At 40.0% G+C, this 19587-nt stretch overlaps 1 protein-coding gene and 1 long non-coding RNA gene across 2 annotated transcripts in view; one reads left to right on the top strand and one right to left on the bottom strand.

The window, feature by feature from the left end:
- LOC144587055 (uncharacterized) overlaps window positions 1-1335 on the bottom strand; it is a 663623-nt gene extending 662288 nt beyond the window's left edge. The window contains exon 1 of the long non-coding RNA XR_013542221.1: window positions 1233-1335. This is a non-coding gene — a long non-coding RNA (uncharacterized LOC144587055). The remainder of the gene's footprint in view (window positions 1-1232) is intronic.
- XRCC4 (X-ray repair cross complementing 4) overlaps window positions 1-17105 on the top strand; it is a 172498-nt gene extending 155393 nt beyond the window's left edge. Inside the window, exon 9 of the mRNA XM_078386389.1 lies at window positions 12735-17105. Coding sequence (XP_078242515.1) covers window positions 12735-12763 — 29 coding nt within the window. The 3' untranslated portion in view covers window positions 12764-17105. The remainder of the gene's footprint in view (window positions 1-12734) is intronic.
- The last annotated feature ends 2482 nt before the right edge of the window (window positions 17106-19587 follow it).

Here is a 19587-nt window from a genome sequence, read left to right as displayed (position 1 = left end):
AATGTGATTTCAGCCACCATGATGGCTTTTTTTTCCTTGCCAATGTGTAGGTTGAGTCTGATTAACCAGTTTTTAATAATGTTTCTCCTCATTATGGGGTAGCAACCTTTGAGATCCTCCTAAGAATGAGGTAAATCTCTCCACTGTTACTGTTGTAAAACAATTTTTTAAAAAAAGTGAAGACGAAATTTGCAGTATTTATTATTGATTGTTCTTCTTTATTCCCATACTCAATGTAACCCAGTTACATTCTGGATACACTCTCTTAAGAAAAGTGTATAAACAGAGGGGAAGAAGAGCATGTTGAAGTGTCATTGAATGTGAGACATTTTTCTGAAAACTTGCTGTTTTCTAAGTCCTCCTATAACCTCACACCTGAGCACAATGACTTTATTTTTATCCCACTGTGTGCTCCAGCCAAAGCAAACAAAACTACTGTTGTATTCTTGAAGGCTTTCACAGCTGGGATCTGATGGTTGTTGTGGGTTTTTCGGGCTCTTTGGCCTGTTAGCATTTCTGACTCCTGTCCTCTGAAGATGCTGGCCACAGAGACTGGCAAAACATTAGGAAGAACAACCTTCAGAACACGACAACAACCAAAACTACTGTTGTCTCTTAGTTAGATTAGAAGAATTTACTTAAATCTGATTTACTAGGTTTAACCTTAACATAAGAAGAAATTGACACAACATTCTGGGAGACTTTCAAATGTATTTTTGGGTAGTAAAATGTCCACCAAATAAAGCCATATGTGCAGTTAATCAAATAAATGTTTTCTACTTCTTTGCTCCAAGATTTTAAAAAAAATTCCACTGGCACATTTTGTATCTTGATATCTAAACATTGTTGTTGTTGTTTGGTCATTTAGTTCTGTCCGACTCTTCATGACCCCATGGAGCAGAGCACACCAGGCCCTCCTGTCTTCCACTGCCTCCCAGAGCTGGGTCAAATTCATGTTGGTTGCTTCAGTGACACTGTCCAACCATCTCATTCTCTGTCGTCCCCTTCTCCTCTTTCCTTCACACTTTCCTAACATCAGGGTCTTTTCTCACGAGATGGCCAAAGTATTGGAGCCTCAGCTTCAGGATCTGTCCTTCCAGTGAGCACTCAGAGTTGATTTCCTTCAAAATGGATAGGTTTGTTCTCCTTGCAGTCCAGGGGACTCCTCCAGCACCACAATTCAAAAGCATCAATTCTTCGGCGGTCAGCTTTCTTTATGGTCCAGCTCTCACTTCCATACATCACGACAGGAAAAACCATAGCTTTGACTATGCAGACTTTCGTTGGCAAGGTAATGTCTCTGCTTTTTAAGATGCTGTCTAGGTTTGTCATCGCTTTCCTCCCGAGAAGCAGACGTCTTTTAATTTCGTGGCTGCTGTCACCATCTGCAGTGATCATGGAGCCCAAGAAAATAATATCTGTCATGCCTCAATATCTTCCCCTTCTATTTGCGAGGAGGTGATGGGACCAGTGGCCATGATCTTAGTTTTTTTGACATGGAGCTTCAGATCGTTTTTTGCACTCTCCTCTTTCACCCTCATTAAGCAGTTCTTTAATTCCTCCTCACTTAAAGCATCCCAATGGCCAAACTCAATAGAGTTTTCATGAACTGTGAGCCACTTCTTCAAAACAAGTTTATATACTGTATGTTGTGAACCTGGTTGTCTGGATGGGGATGAAGCAAAATGGGATACAGAAGATGACAATTGCATTGTTAACAATGGTAATGAATTTTCAAGGCAAATTGTGTGGTAAAGTATTCAGTATACAGGTATAACCAAACCTGTGGTAGGCGGAGGAATTAAGTAATGTAAGATATCTGCAGGCAAGTACATGGTAATTTGGCAATTAGACAGCCCACTGGGGACAGTTGAAGCAATAAACTCTACCCTTTGGGAAAGGCTGGTTGTGTTGAGGCATGGGTTTTGCCAAAGAATGGCCAGAGGTTAGTATCCAGACCATTCTCTCCCCAAAGGATCTTCTCATCCATGGGCTCCATGAAGTCTAGATTCTCACCGCTACTTGCACTGGTCTTTATTTAGGTAGGTAGACACAGGATGGGTGGACATCTGGTTCTACCCATCCCAATAGTCCACTGGGGGGGGGGGTAGTTAATAACATCTTCCTGACATCACCAGGGGCTAAGTTCCCATTCCTGGACTGGTACAGTCTGCCTGGAGTCTACTTTTCCACCCTAACTCCAGCCAGCTGACACTCTTTAAAGAGGGCAGACAATGGCAGGTCATTACAGGCTCCTGTGTTCCCATGGACCTCCTGTGCCCAATCTTCCCTGAGGATATAGAAAATGGGCACCAGTTCTTCTGCAGCCTCAGCCTGCTCCTCTCCATCAGAATCTCGATAAGGTGACAAGTATGAGACTGAAACTCATCTCCCTTCTGCTCCTTCTTTAGGCCCAGGTCCTGCTACAGGTGTGGGTCATCAGCCTCTGCCACCTTCACCCAACCTGGTGCTTTGCTCTCACTCTCAATCCCTTCAGGATGCCCTGTCACCAGATCTCTGTGAAGTCTGCCAGGGGGCATGGGGCCAGAGCTGACAGCCCACTGGGGACAGTTGGAGCTCACCCCTCACATCTGGGTTGAAGATTCTCATTAGGAATTAATTGAAAATACTTTTCACCTGGAAAAAGAATGAAAAGTTTTGTCCTCTTGTACAGCTCCCATCTATGTCAATGAACCTTGCAAAGTAAAACATTTCAGTAGATTGTGTCTCCCCTCAGATTATTCTAAACCATTGATTAAATACTGTACATTGTTTTCAAAGCTATTGTTTTAAAGTTAAAATCTTATTAGGAAGCTGAATATGTGAGTCATTATTTATGAATACTTGTAGCTGGCAACTGGAAAAAAGGGAAGTGAAAACTGTGCTGGTAGCAGCAAAATTCAGAAGAGGAAAGGGTGTTTGCTCTTGTTAGAATAGTAACCTAAAGACAGATCTCTCTGTCAAACAAAAAATCTAAAATAGCTCCCCAAATTCCCTCTCTTTCTCTCTCTCTCTCATTGTCAGTTTCTGCCTCTTTATTCCAATAAATGCCAGGAACTCCACTTTGAGAAAACGCAGCTACCTGGGGACATGATGGAGAACAATCAAGCTGTGTATCGAAAGTTCATAGAATCTTTTTTCCTTCTCCCTCGATCCTTGGAATTAGGATCGCTCCATGAAACTAAGTGATGGTGAAGGAAAGATTGATAAGTACACAAAGCATAGTGATTTGATGGAATTAATTGTTCCAGAATGTGGTGATATTCACGTCTAGAGAAGACTGTATAAGGAAAGTTGATAAATTTTTAGAGAGTATAGTGTGCTTCCATGAGTAGCTATATCTTCTAATACCACAATTGGGAGGGGCAGCCAATCCTGTTTTCTCCAGGCTCCCTCTGCGTACCTTAAAAACATGTTCCAGGAGCTAGAATTGTCTGGCTCAGATAACAGCTGCTCTGGAGGAGAGAGAGCCAAAATGTCCCCATTCTACTGCAAACAATGCACTTGTTCGAGCGCTATTTATCAATAGCTGTTACAGAGGGGTATGCCAATCAATATGGTAGTCCAGTAAATACCATCAGCTGTGGAGCAACATGATAGGAAAGCTGTTGCCTTCTTGCATTGCATGTGGCACTCTTGAATGTCTTTGTTTGGCCATTCTGATACAGGACACAAAGATAGCTGGATCATTACAGTCAGCAAAATTCTGTGTGTTTTTCTGTGTCATATTTTCTAACTTGGCCACTGTCTCACTAGCAGAAAATGTGCTTTAGCTTTCTACAGCACATAGTCCTATTCTTTGTGGCTGAAGCATGCCTTGGATTGCATCACAAGTACAGAGTAAATGGGAATATATCCAATCCTTCAAAAGCAAAACTCCAGTTTACAGTTTTGAGATATATTGTTTCTATACCCATTATTAAAAATAACCACATTTTAATGACTTGTAAATTATCACCATTGAAGGGGCCAAGTGAATTGCAAGGGGAAGGTCATTCCACAGCCAAGGAGCAACCACCAAGAAGGCTCAGTTCCTCGTCTTCTCCCCCCTGGGCCTCTCTTGGGGTTAACATCCTCAGCCAGCTGGATTGAGATGTTCTTGTAGGATGGACAGATCCTGTTGGAAGTAGGGGTTCTGCCAGAGACTGAGGTCCCAAACCATTTAGGGCTTTATAGGTTAGAACCATCACCTTGAAGCTGCTTGTTGTCAATAACAACAAGCAGAAGCTTATAATAATGTATATAGAAGAGGACCTACTAAAACTTCCAGCTACACTCGGATAACTCTGTGGAAGATTAAATGGATTTTTTTGTTTCTGGAAAGCCATGGAACCTTGGAAGTTTACAGCACTAAGAGTCACTGAGTATAGCTCCCCCCACATAGTAAGAAAAGTCCCTTTCATGGATTATAACTTTTGTAACTGCTCAGTCATTTTTCATTGCTATAGATTTACTGCTGTGTTTCCAGGAATTAACACTTCCCCATATGTCTTTGATTTACATAGCTCTGAGTTCCTGTTAAATTGTGGATGGCTTCATTCTTTGACTGACTACTAAGAAAGGCTTACTTCTTTCACCAAACAGCTAGCCTAAACAGTGACTGCACGCTTTGCCTTTTACAGTATCTCTTAGTTCTTTCTTTTAAATGAAAGTTTAGAATCCGGGCCAACTGGTGGGCTAAACAGGCACTGGTTGGCATTGGCAGGGCATTGCAGAAGTGGAGTGGTGGTCCAGTGAAGCCTCCTCATCTGGCAAGGATGGCATTGGATGCTTCTCCCTCATCTCCCCATCCACAGCTATGGAATGCTCTGCCTGAAGAAGAATCATTTGGGATTCACAAGTTCGCCTGATAGTTCAATGGTCCAACAGAGGTGCAATCTGTCCTTGTGTTTATCAGTGGGGCCATATGAGTCAAGAAGGAGTCTGATAAGCAACCAAGAGAAAAGCAGGTGTGATTCCTAGGTGCAAGGTGTGTTCAAATCATTTCCATGGTAACAATTGGGAGGTCTTTTTGTTGTGTGTGTGTGTGCTTGTGTGTGTGTGTGTGTTTGCACTATAACACCCAGCATTTGTGTCACTGGGGTTTACCAGGGCCTGTCACCTAAGCTGTTTTACAGATACATGGTTACAGGGGTCTACTGGGGGTTGCACCTCCTACAATTATTATTAGTAGTAGTGGTAGTAGTAGATGTGCCCCAAGCATGACAGCCTCAGTTTTGCCATTTTTTGCTTCTAGAGAGAGCTCAGTCTGATTTCATCTAAGATCTCTTTCGTGTGTGTGTGTGTGTGTGTGTGTTTGTGTGTGTGTGTGTGTGTGTGTGTGTGTGTGTGTGTGTGTGTGTGTGTGTATTTCTGGAGATTCTAAGTACCTGCAAAGTGTTCCTCCAGGAGCATAATTTGAACAAATTAATTTTAGAATTGCAGAGCTGTAATGGACTGTATGGATCATCAGTTCCAGCCCTTGTCAAGGAGGCACAGTGGGGAATCAAACTCCCAACCTCTGGCTCTGCAGACAAATAGCTAAACCCCTGAGCTGTCCAGCAGTTCCTTTCTTTGATGTACTGTGACTGGGGAGACTGTTCAAAGCCCCGCTCTGCCATGAAACTCTGATGGGCAACATTTGATCACTCTTTCTTACCTTTCTTAGCTCATGAATTCTGTGAGGCTAAAACAGGGAAGGTCATAACTTGTACAATAGCTAGAGCAGCATTTTTGAAAAATGTGATGAAATAAATATACAAAGGTAGTAAATGGAACATAAAATGGTGGCAATATTTAGACAAAATAGTCATGTGCACATATAACAACCCAAGATCCCTGTCTTATTTAACAAGCAATAAATTAACAGTGAGGCAGAAGAAAATGAAGTGCATATTATTAATTATTGTGGCCATTCACAAAAGCAATTACTGGTGACAACAAAGATATAATGGTGTTGGTAAGCTAATTAGCACATACAGCATCGTAAGAAGCCTTTATGTTTCACCAGCATTCTTTTAAAACTTAATTTAGCAGTGTTTATTACTAACGCTATCACCCAGTTCAAGAAATATGAGTGTATTAACGGCATATATTTTTAAATGAGTGAACTGTCAATTAAATTTGACTGGAAAAACATTTACTGTATTGGGATTTGGGAAAGACACATTCTCTGTTTTCAGAGAAACAGAAAAAAGGGATATGCCTGTTTTAATGTGTTGCCTCTTAGTTTTATATTTATACATACTTGAAATATGAATTTCACATGGACACCTTTTAGTTGTCAATCTAACAGATTTAATGCTGTATCTCTCTTTACAGCTTGCAGTAACAATCAAAGTAGCGGGTAAAACCCTGACAGCCAGACCAAATTCTGACTTCCTCCTTTGCAAATTAATTTCCAACAGTGTTTGCATTGTGTTCAGCATAACTTGCTCTATTTGTTGTAGATCAATGGGAGGCACAACTGGCCAGTTGCTACTCTCAATTGGCGAGGAAGCTGCACTTCATGGGCATGTAATGTGAGACTTATGCGCAGACATGCTTGGGGATTGTTTAGTACCCAAGCTGCCAAATAAGGTGTATGTTCCAAAACTTCTGCCTCTTATAATTACAAAAACAAGGATTTCCCTCCAGGGACTGTCTGTTCTCCTCTATCTCTTGCTTTGTTTGTTAGGAAGGTTATTGCTTTGTTCTTTTCTCCTTATTAGCCCTAGCAATTTAGGAAGATATATGGCTGTAGGATCTAATTTTCTGGTTGCCTCTCACATTTGTTCATTAAAATCTGAACACATTGTGAAGTGAATAAAAATATCACTTGGGCTTATCCGCTGTGAAACTGGCTTAGTCATGCCCAGATGGTGGTGTCTGCTGGATGCAAACAGAAATATCCCAGCTGGAAACACTGAAGATGCTATAAAGATGCTGGGAGGTCTCATGCAACAGAATTTCTTTCCCAGGGTCTGTTTTCCAGGGTTTTAGAAATAGGTATCCGACAGGTATCATTCACATTTTACATGCCAGGACTATTTTCACTATGTTAATGAACACTTTCGCCAATAAACAGTGATGCTGGTTCCAATAGTCAGTCTGCTCCCCCATAAGACAAGTTCACAAGAGCAGGCATCTGGATCAGTAGGTATCGACAAATGAGGAGCAGATAAAGCTACAGGTTCTTAATTGCTCAATCAAGACCAAACCACTCACAAATGTAATAAAGAAGCCAAAGCAATCCCAATGTCAGCTGGGTATGGTATTTTCTTGTACTATGCTGCAATTGAGTTGTGTTAGCAGAACCAATTGGACAGACCAAAGCTGCTGGCCACCTGTCTCAGTCCAGCCAACAAGGCAACTGGTTTGTGCGCCAAAGATATGTTTCCCAAAAGTCAGTAATTACTCTAGATACAGAAATGCCTTGAGAGTTGTTGCTAAGAAGATGACAAGGAATCAAATGGACCCTACTTTTCAATCTATACTTGTATGGCATGCCAACATCTCAGTCTACAACTGTTCCAGATGTTAACACCAAGGGTAAGCTACTCACCTTGCAATTTGAAGACCTTGTAAAGGCTGGACCTACCACTTGGCACTGTCCTTTTGGAACTGATGTTCACTTTTGTACATGAGTAAAGTGTGACCCGTTCTTTAGGGTTGTCTGTTTGTCTGTTTGAGATGGTTATTACAGGATTATTTCTTCAAATTCTTGAAAGCTGTATTTCATTGCATTGTTTAAATGTCAGATTTATAGACTTTTGTAAGCTGCTTTGGGGCTAAAATATAACACAGCCAGAACTCGATAAAGTTTCTTATTTGGATAATAGCTTCCAGAATTCTGGGAATATTCTCGTTGGGGAGTAGGTGGGTGTTCCAGAACTTGGAGTCACCCAAAGTGACTTTTCCATCCTCTAAATATAACACAAGAAAAGAGGGAATTCTAGTCTTTGACACAAATGGAAGCCCTTTTTTTTCTAATTCTATTTGCTGTGCAAGGGGAGACAAATTTCATGGATATTTCAGTTGGCAGAAAAAGATTAAGCCTCTCCTATTCTCCTTCCTCCCAAGATTCTGAAGTTTCCTGGGATCTCTTTCAATCAGGGGATGACTCTGTGAGTCTCAGGACATGGGTGGGGGCCCTTTAATATTTGAAAATCAATGTCAACTACCCATTTTATGACTGTGCAGCTCCAACAACAGGATTCCAATCAGTGTGTCTGTCTATGCATATTAGTACAAGTAGATTTAGGATTCCAGGTCCAGCAACCCTGCCCTCCTGCAGGGATGAATGTACAACATGACAGTCTGATGAATAAGTATTGTAATTTTCAACAAATAAATACAGTATTTGTTTGAATTAGTTTTTTTAAAGTAAGACCACAGTATCCCGATAAGATCTAATCGTTTTTCTTTGTGGCTTCTGTCAGTCCACACAAATGGGTTTAAACTGCACCTGCACAGGACTCCTCGCAGTCTAAAACCATTTGTGTGGATTCACAGAGGACCACTCGAAGAACCATGGTTGCAGTTGAGTAACCTCTCAGTAGCTGCTCAGCCAACCATCATACAGATATGTGTGGAATTCTATGGGAATTCTGTTTTACCAAAGTGTAGAAAGAAAACCCAAACCCTGCAGCAGTTGGTCTGCTCGCAAACTGCATCACTGCAGGAAAGAATGCTTATCCCAGTATTGTTGATGATGGCTAGTGTTCCTGCACTAGAAAGAAGGGTAGAATTTAGCTTTAGCACAAGCAGAAAATTCATCCTACGGTATACTGCGTGCACTTGGAGTGTGACCAGAAGTGGAAATAGATCACATTTTGGACCGCTTGTGGAGTGATCTGGTGTGATCTATTTCTTGGTAATCAAATGATGTATGGGGCATTGTGCTCCAGCACAACACCGATCCATGCCCAAGCCAGACCTTTTTAATCCAGCTGTAGAAAGATTACTTTGGGGATGGAAAGTTTCCCCAGCAGACAGAAGGGTCCCTTTAAGGGAGATGTGTGCCTTGCTTGCTGTCTGATTATACCATTACACTTTTATGCTGAATTTGGTCCTGGATTCATTGTAAAAATGAATAACTTTGGTTCACAATAAATTTCAGTGGAGGTAATCTGATTTGCATCCTTGTCTAATCCATGTTCACAATGAATATCTTTTCTATTTTGGGATGATTTGATTAAGAAAAGTATATTTATATACCAAATATTAAACAGGCTCTGAGCAAACGTAAAGTTTCATGCATTTTATATGCCTCTTCCTCTTAAAATCTCAAGGACCCTTGAGGAAGGCCCTTTCCAGCCTCTAAATATTCTGTAATTTCTTTACTGGAGAGCTGTTTAGTTTGTGAAAAACTGCACATTTTCAGTGGGAATTCTTTTTACAGCTGCCTTATTCTGTTTATCTGGATCTGTCACTAAAGTAAACTTGCATTTGGTTGTTTAGAAAAGTGTCCTGGTTTCTAAGGCCCCTTTCTGTCCATGTTCATGAAAAAGCATGGTTGATTATCATAACCTTTACTTAAAGGTCCTAACCTTACAGTTAACCGACAGTAACAATACCCATTGATTAAAGAACAGAAATAGGTCAAGTTCAGATGAGAGGCATTACAATTTTAAGTGTTGCTTTTGTGCTTTGGCTTGACTTTGGCTAGAATGGCCAAAGTGATCACAAGAGGGATTATATGTCTTAACTTTGCTTGCTTCCTCCAGCAACATTTTCTTCCTCATAGCTGTTGATGGGGTCTTCTTAGTCCAATATGTTGATTTGCCCCCCCCCAACAGGGAAACAGTGTGTGTGTGTCCTACATATATGACAAGCTCTACTTTCTCCCACTGTAGAGCCCTGCCTCTTAGGGAACCTGTGGCCCTCCAGATATTGTTGGAGTTCAACTGCCTCCAGCCCCACCACCTTGCCAGTGGTAAAGGATGTTGGGAGCAGTAGTTTATCGACACCTGGTTCCCACCATTTGCTTGCAGTCTGGTCATACCCATAGGAATTTTCTTTGTGCTGGATCAGACAATTAGTCCGTTTGGCTTGGTATTGCCTGCAACAGGCATCCAGCAAGTATGGACCTCCAGATGGTGTTAAGCTGGCTGTGGCTGATAGATGTTGCAGTCCATGGATATCAGGAGGGCCACACTCTACCCACTCCTGATCTGCACAGTGAATAGCAGGGATTGTTCAACTAGCAACAGTTTGAGTGAAATGCTATTAGCTTCCCAGGCAGGGTTTTGGCTTTGGCTATTGTGCAAATTATTGAGTTTGAGGGCCAACCTGTTATTCAGCAAATGAAACCGTCATTTGCTCAACAAGATGGCTAATTATTATTTTTTTTAAAAAACTACAGTAATCCCTGGTCCTCTGTGGAGCCCAGGTTTCAGACAGTCCATAATGACTCAAGTTTCAGGCAGACATTTTTTCTAGCCTTACTTAGGCACCAGGGTTTCCACCTGAGGTCTAGGACAAGCAAAGCATGTGCCTTTTCACTGATCTACAGCATTTCCTCTTTTTTTTCCTCAATATTTTAAAATATGCCTTTACTGCAGGATATGTCCTTTTGCTTTTTAAAGCACATCAGTCCAGCCATGCAACAGAAGAACAGATGTGGTACTTCTAGAGTATATATAGAAATCCTGCTGCCCCTGTCTATATGCTTCATGATGACTTCTCTTTTTCTTTTCTTTTCTCTCTTGAGTACACTTTTCCCTTCAACAATACTGGCATTAGGGGCACCCTACTCCCATGTAGTTCAAAATCCATGTATAACTCTTATGCCCTCAAAACATAACTACAAAGTATAAACAGTTGGTTCACACATACACACACATTGGGGAAATGGAGGCGTGACCTCTGCCCCCTCAACAGAATGCATATCACTTTGACCTTCCCCAGTCCCAGCATGCCCCAGCATCCTCCCTGGCCATCATGTGGAACCACCATGTGGGGAGATGGGGCCAGCTAGGCTGCCACCATCAGACTGGGCATGGTTACAACACTAAAAAAAAGGGGCCATGATGGGTTGGAGACCAACCTTTCTCAAGCCACTTCTTGGAGAAGAATCATAGCACAGTATTTATTGAATATTTATTTGTTGAATTTTTGTTTTTTGTTTTTTGTTTATTTGTTTATTTATCTATCTATTTATTTATCTATCTATTTATTTATCTATCTATCTATTTATTTATTTATTTATTTATTTTAAAAAACCCATCCGTGTATAACCAAAATCATGGTGCCCAGAACCATGCAATTCAAGGGCAAAGTCTATTTGTAATTATAAGATATTTATTTTTAACTGAGAACAAGGGTTTTTTAAAATTGCATTGTTTGCTCTGCTTTCCTTGCGTAAGTCAACATAGTGGCATAAAATGTGGTTAGCGTGGAGAAGTAGCCAGACTCTCAGTCCCTCCTGTTTGACGGTGAAATTGAACAGTCTGACAAGAAAAGGTGTCACCTGGGGCTGATGTTTATGTATGGCTGCTCTGAGTGAATTAGCAGTGGTGGTGACATCATGCTGCTCAGAGGAAAGCAGCCAATGAAATATGGGAGCCGCAACATCCTGGGGCAAGAAGGAACATATCCCTCATGTCCAGCTTGGGGCTGGAAAACAGGGATAGAACCATTCATTTCTTCACCAAGCTTTAACTGATGGAATGAATAATTCAGGGACAGAGCCAGATGGCATCTGTAGTGGATGAAAAGTATAAATAGCTGACATCCTTTGCTCCAGGCCACAAGAAAACCAGAGGGTTAGCCTTTTCTCATTGGCTTTGCCTGGGTGTTTTCAGTAATGCTGAGCGAAGCTATATAGCTGGAGCTGGCACTTCATCAAATATTTCAAAACAGAGGGACGGAATCAAAGTATTCGGTTGTTATAATCACGCTAATCTTTAAAACCACCGTATGTCTTCACAAGCAGAGGATGCCTAAGGAAAGCTGCCAGATAAATGCTTTCATCACATGCAAGAAACAGATACTGTATCACCAATGTGAGCCAATACCTCTTATGAGATTTTGCCTCCAGCAGTGAAAGAACTGCTGCACTCTAGTGATCTCGGAGCACCACTGTCCATTTTGGATAATGACAAACTACCCTGAGGGCTTTTGCCGGTAGGATGGTATAGAACCATTTTTAATGAATAAATAGGTAAGTAACTGAGCAAATGGAGAAATAAATAAAATTTGCTGCTGCCTTCCAAAAACTACATCTTCAGCAGTCATTCTCCAAGCTTGGGAAAGTTACTTTTTTGGACTACAACTTCCAGAATCTCTAGCCGCCTCTGGTTCAATTTATATCTACTCGCTCTGTAAAACGGGTGCCAGATTTTGCTTATTTGCCTCTTGACTCCACATTCCCTGTTATTTCCTTTGTATTGTGTCTGTTCAGACTGTCTGCCACAGTGCTGCAGTGTAAAACAGAAATAATGTTCACCTCACTGCAATTTTCTCAATATAAAGGAATGTGTATATGAAGCTAGCTGCAATTGGATGCATATGGAAACTGTTCCAATCAGTGATAAGAGTGTGTGTAGTGCTTCAGAATGCCCATATCTTAAGTTATCTCTTTTGTTGTATTTCGCGGTCATGGAGAGGCTCCCTCCTCTTCTTCCTCCTTCTTCACTGTTGCCTGTTTTTACTTTAACTGCTAAGATAATCAATCAACCAACCAATCAATCAATCAGTTAAGTGTTGTCCAGTCAGTTCTGACTTACAGTTAACTTTTTTTTTTTTTTTTTTTTTTTTTTTTTTTTTTTTAGTTTTCCAGGTATGGTGTACTCTGAAGTGATTTAAGATTCTCTTTTTCTGAGGAGCACCCTGGGACTGTTCAGCTTGCCCAAGGCCACACAGTCTGTCTCTAACTGAAGGAGATCCAGGAGGAAATCAGACTTCCAACCTCTGGCTCCACAGCCAGATACCTAAACCACTGAGCTATCCAGCCAGCTGCTAAGACTATAGCTTCAAGATTTTCCTTATAAAAGTGAAAGAAAGAAAGAAAGAAAGAAAGAAAGAAAGAAAGAAAGAAAGAAAGAAAGAAAGAAAGAAAGAAAGAAAGAAAGAAAGAAAGAAAGAAAGAAAGAAAGAACATTTATGTATTACACAGTTAGATAGGGTGACCAGATATACTTCATCAGCCCCCCACCACGAAATAGAACAAAAGAACTCAGAGATCTACATAAAATTAGCATGCAGACTTAGAAGAAAAATCTCTAAATGTATATGCAGCACCATTCTGCCCTAGTGGGAAGGATGAGCTGGTGGTTTCTTGTTCAGTCTGTTATGGCAGCCTCAGTTCTTCTGCTCTGACTTGCTATCTATCTTTAGACTGGAGAACCATTTGCACAGATATTTTCCAACAGAGGGCTGCCTTCTGTTAAATAAGTCTGCCTGAAAAGAATACCTATTAGAGCTCTCAAAGTCTACATGGCTTGCATGTAGGTTTCTCAGTGCTCATCTGCCTAGTACAATGCTCCAGGGGACTTGCCAAACCACCTCTTTCCATAAAGAATGCAGGCAAGATATTTCATGAGTTCACTGTGTTGGGCAGCATAAGCCTATCGGTAAGAGTGACACATAGGGTGGAAATTCTGTTTCTGCATCTCAATTTTATTCCTGCAAGAAATGCCTCACTACCTCCACTATAGCTGTGCTTAGTTGTAGAAATTCTCCAAGGTGTTTTAAGATCTGGCTCACAATGGAATTTAATTATTACAGTCTAGTCCATTGAGGTTCAAATAAAATTGTTATTCTACTTGCTTCCTTATTTATTTATTTATTTGTTGGAATATTTCAATCATTCTTTTAATCTGTTTTCTCTCTTTCTCTCTGCCTCCAAACTTGGAAATGTTACAATTATTCTGGGAGATATAGTATATAAAAAAGTCATTTCCTAAAATATATTTCTCAGATTTTACAAGACTTTTCAAAAGCAATCCTACCCTGAGTATAACTGGTGACCCTCCTATTTGTCTCTCCTTAGAGGCAAGGAATAACCTAGTCTGGCACATATATTTGACTGAATTTTGAATAAAATTCAATCTTCAGAAATTAATAAACCCACACACTAATAATGGTATATAATCCCGCTGAAAGTAGCCTTGATCTTAGGCTCCTGTCTCTGTTGTGTGGTTTGTTTTCTGTTTGATGTGTCAGCGGAAGGGCAAAGATGGACCTGATGAGCTTTGATTGGGGCCATTCTGCAGTTCTAGGATTCTCTAATCTAAGAGGCATAGCTTTGCCTAAGACCCTAATTAGTGACCTCTTTGCCTTTCACACAGTTACCAAAACAGGAACACGGCGCTGTTTATTAGCTAGATAAAAGAGTTGCTGATAACCCTTATCAGCATCAAATAATTACACTATAATTACGGTAGCTAATATAAGAGATAAAGCACCACCTAGTGGATAAAATTCTTATCGGAGAGTAAGGAGATATAGATAGACTTCTATGTGTGCAGGATCTGCTTTGATTTTCCTTCCTTCCTTCCTGAAAGGTGAGATCCATGAGCTGAAGCTTGGTTGAAAAGACACACATTTAGAATTAAAGAACTGCACCGAGGAATTCGTGTTGATTATTAGTCCAGAATGTTACTAACAGTCTTTCTTAAAAAATTAATCTTGATTGGTGATTGCTCCCAACCTTTCTTCTTTTCAGTAGTACAGATTAGAACAGAGAAATAATTTTGTTGGTGATATTGTAAGTCAGAACACAGTCAGTCAACAAACCATCTAGAGATCTACCAGGAGACATGGGCCAACTTTTGCTCTAAGTGATTTTTTTGAACTTCAAAATATAAACAATAGCTATAGCAACAAAGTTTTGTAGTAGAATGGTAATCCCTAATCCATACTGCAGTTCACAGAAGCTGGTTTCTGTTCCAGAGATTATTATTCCAACATATATTTTTTGACATTTCTGTTGAGTTGTTTAAGCAAAATAACCTTCAGCTGTATGATGGCTCCACCAAATGCAGAACTCAAATCTTCAAAAGGGTGTTATATGGAGATGTATGCAAAATATGCTCTATCTCTCTTTTCTATCTAAGCCAGGCAGTACCAACTGGGTGTCTTGCTGGATATCTGAGTTTGGTGGTGGAAGGGGTAGAGGTAAATAAATCAAGCATCAGTGCACAAAAGAGAGAGTTGCTCATGCAGACAACCCAAATTCCAGTGGAGACAGTATAAGAACTCAATCAAAATCAAACAGCAATCCCACCAAAAATTGTGAGATTCATACCTCAGGAATGCTCTAGAATCCTGGTAGGCATCCAAAACGTAAAGTTCTCCTTTCAAAACAAATCATTTCCATGTAGAAAACCAGATGTGAGAAACAAGGGTTCCAACTTAGCCTTGTTCATTTCATGGTAGTCTTCTAGATACCTTTGTCTCTATGTGTGAAATCTAGCATTCCATGGATATATAAAGCTAGGATATTTACCTCTTTCCATCTGTTGTTCTTACTGGAAGAACATAAAACCCGATGAGCTACTATGTGCCATGTCTATAACTCATCAGCAGTTTGCAAGCTTTGGACTGATGATGACCCAAACCACTGAATGATCTGGAGGCACATAACACAACTCTGCTCCCAAAGCAACAGCTGGTGGTAGGTCATGCCTAAAATAAATAAATGGGGCTCTCTTTTTTTGCCTATAATTCTTTCCAGTTGGGAGTGTGTGTGAGGGAAGATGTGCAAGATGAGAGGACGAAAAGAATCTACAAACCATTATCAAGAAGGAAGCATAAGACAAGACCCAAAAATGAAACTACATTAAAAGCAAGAGATAACCTGTATAGTCAAAGAGGTAATCATTTAACCTTATGGGCACAATCCACAGTCTCCCATATAGGGCCCTTGAGTGCTGCTCCCATTTATTTCAGTGGGGCATATGCAGGATAATTTCCCAGCTAATTTAGGCCCTGTGGTAATTTCCTACTGAGTTGCATAAATTTGAGTCAAGTTTCCATTTCTTGTAATACTGAGCAGAGACAGAATGAGAACACAGAGAGAAGATTAGTTGGTTTCAAGAGCAATCCTATCAGAGTGGAACCAGGCTTGGTTATTGCCCAATTGTGGCAACATCATATCAGAAATTATGGAAGTCTGGTTGCATGAGGTAAAACACATGGGGAGGGAGAGAGAACAAGCTCACAATTGATTGTCCAGTATTACTTTGTGCCGTCTCATACGGTGCAGTCTCTGTATTATCAAAACAAAAATAATATGAGCCCGGGGTGAAATTTATCAGAGGAAGTCTGAGACAGTAAGGATTAACACAGTCCTTCACTGTGACTGGAAGCCCTTGATAGTGATAAGTTTCTCTCCTTCATTTGACTATGCTCTGTTCCCATTTAGAAGGGAACAAGTAGTTTGTGACCTTTTAAACCCTACTCTAAAGGCTCCCACTATAAGTTACAATAACTCTATTCTTTACATATGCAGACCAACTTCTTTAAGAGCAAAACAGGCTATCATTTATACCTGACACAGAGATAGATTGGGCTACTGTTGCTTGCACCAGGCACTATATTATTTCATGGTTAGACTTGAATTTCCTATAGAATTATTCTCTCAAAAAGGTAACACAATATTAACAAATGTATGATTTAGTCCAGTTGTGTAAACTTTGTGCAAAGAAAAAAGGAGTATATTCCTCTCACCCAGGCAACTGGATTTTTATCAGGTGCTGTGTAAAAATTGAAAGAACCCCAAAAATCCACCTGATAAACAGTCCCAGAAATGTTTTGTTTGTTCTTCTGGCAAGGTGATTTGATGCCAGGCATTTCATAGTAGTGTAACCAAATAACAAAACAGTTTAAGCCAACATACTTTAGACTATAGTTACACTCACTGCCCAGTCAAGACATGCAATCATTTAAGCTAATGGGCTTCAAGATCATTTTCAACCATTATTCTCTTTCTCAGAGACTGAGAAAAAAAAGACTGTTGTTGTTACGACTTTTCACGTTGCTTTTGACTTATGTTGACTCTAAAAGGTTCGAGGTATGTGAAATGGTCAAGGAGTAGCTGACCATTGCTACTCCCAGCAAGTTTCCATGGCTGAATGGGACTTCAAAACCCAGGTCCATATACTTTTAGGCAAAGCATAGTCTGCAAGGTCAAAAATAAATCTCTTAATTCCATTTTTAAGTAGTATTCTGAAAAAAAATCTGAGAAACCTCTTTCAACTCGAGAGCTAAACTCAATTTCAGAAAAGTTCTCATTCTGCTAGGAGGCTACACCAAAGGCAAAGGACTGTGAACAAAACCCTAGGATATGTTAGCTCAAAGCTCTTACTGCCAATTAACTCTTAGAAAAGCCATTTTAAAATAGGAAGACCTTTTCAAAAGTTGGCAACCATCATATGTTGGTGTCTTGGATAAAGAAGTGTTGTCATCTAGGGAACTAAGTGTTCCCCCAGAAGGGCTGGATTTAGTCCAGGACCTCACGTTGTTCACCCTGACTCTTTGAAATACTGTGTAAAAAGATAATTTCTCTCCTTTCTGCCTCCATGATTGCCCATCCTGATCTAGCAGGATTCCCTGTGTGGATCTCCAACTGTCTCTGGTCTCATATGGACAAGAGGGTGTTGTATGTCACATATCCCCTATGTGGACTTGCCCTTTCACCCTAGTGCAGCACTTGATCATATCTCCCTTTGTAGATCACAAATGCAAAACATCACTTCCTTCTACATACAGTACAGAGGAAGGGACAGTATTTTAATCTTAATCTCAGATAACATGTCTTGGATTCGCCCCACATCCTTGCTTGGGTAGCACGACTGTGCACTCCATTTGTCCTTAGGATTTCAAATTACTGACACTGCAGGGCTTTTTTCTTTCTATAAATAGGATCTTATTCCCCCCCCCTTACATTTGTTCAGTTCCCTCCTCAAAAATAAGATCCTATTTATAGAATCCAATTAGCAGTGTGGATGTGTCAATATGGAATGGACTTCAGTAAGAGGTAAAAATGATGTGATTTGACAATGCCAACCTGCCTTCTGTAGCTATTTGAGAATATAATGGATATGGGTTGATTCAGAAGGTGGAGAGTGCTTTGCATCTGAGGGAGGCTACCAGGATTCTCTGGGCATCTGCTGAAAAACCTTTTCTTCAACATAATTATCTAATTATGTTGGCTCAATGGCTTATTACAGAATTAACATTTTTCTCCACTTCCAACTAATACTTCAGTTTGCACTGACAGCTTTGGGAGATGTTTTATCTGCTAATTGGTAATTTTGATTTTCAACGGTTTAAAAATACACATTTTTATATTAATAAGCCATTGATACTGCTTTTTAAAAAATATTGGGGGAAATATGAATGGAAGTAATTTCCTAAATAAAACTCAGTCTCAGAAGGAAAAAATGACTTGTTTTTCTATTGTTAAAAACACACACTGTAGAACCAAATTATCCTCAAAACAAAAAAAATGCAGCTTTAAGTGTCAAACTTACCAATTAAAAGATTATTAACGGAAGCACTAAAAAGACCTGTGAACATTGTTGGCATTATTATTCAGAATATCACTGAAACATTTGTCTGCATACAAAGGAAGGTAGTCGTACCTGAAAAACACTGGCTGCAAACAAGAGATTCATCATGCCAGCATATTTATGGAGACTATATGTACGTGTATATAACCATCATTGATATGATTTCCTATTGGTATGGTGCAATCAAATATGGGAATTAAGAAAAGTGATTGGAAATTTTAAGATTTTAAGCTTTCATCAGAGTAGTTAAATTTCAACCTTAACAAAAATAAGTTATTAGCAGGGATGGAAACTTGAGTCACAGGACTTCCTGTCAAGTTGGACTTAAGTTGCACCAGTGACTTGACTCAGACTCGCCTCTGTAGTTGTTTTTTTCAATGACTCAGACTCAACTAGTGACCCACCCACCCTACCCTTTTCATTGAGGGAAAAAAACATTTTTTCCCCAATGGGGACTTGGAGTGGGGGCTTGGGACTCAGGTCTTGGTACCAAAGACTTGGACTTAGGACTTGGACCCAAAGACCTGCCAATATCCCTCATTATCAGCAGAAAATCAAACTAATAATCTGCACTGGGGAAAACAATGTACATTTAGATGATAATGGTGCATGTCTGTAAAAGAATAAGTTTTCATCTATTTTTAAAAATTATACAATTATATGCAGCATTTGAATATATTAAACATATTGTAAAGTAAAACAATTGCCCTGCCCTGCCAAAAATAAGCTTCATATTCTGAAATGTTCTGGTTCGTGTGTGAGGGAGACTATGGAGAGACTAGCAAAAATAAGGAATGATTTGTACCTAACATTCTGTCTACTGATGGGACTACTTAAGATTCAAGTCTAGTTGACCAGAAATATTTCTTCTTGCTGTTTCTGCAGCAGTTTTTAGTTTTACAGGGACAGGTTGCTAGCTCATCGCCTGACCCTCCTCCTTTCTCATCTGGGCTTGGGATCAGCAATCGTAGAGCTTACTAATGGGGCACAACATTTCAAAAAAAATTTTTTTTTAAATTACCTATATTTCATATATGTCAATAATTTTAAATTGTGCATCGCTAGGAAGGAAGGAAGGAAGGAAGGAAGGAAGGAAGGAAGGAAGGAA

This window comes from Pogona vitticeps, chromosome 2 (genome assembly GCF_051106095.1).
Source record: "Pogona vitticeps strain Pit_001003342236 chromosome 2, PviZW2.1, whole genome shotgun sequence".
Taxonomy (NCBI): Eukaryota; Metazoa; Chordata; class Lepidosauria; order Squamata; family Agamidae; genus Pogona; species Pogona vitticeps.
Note: the sequence above shows the minus strand (reverse complement) of the source record. Positions and strands in the feature narration are given on the sequence as shown.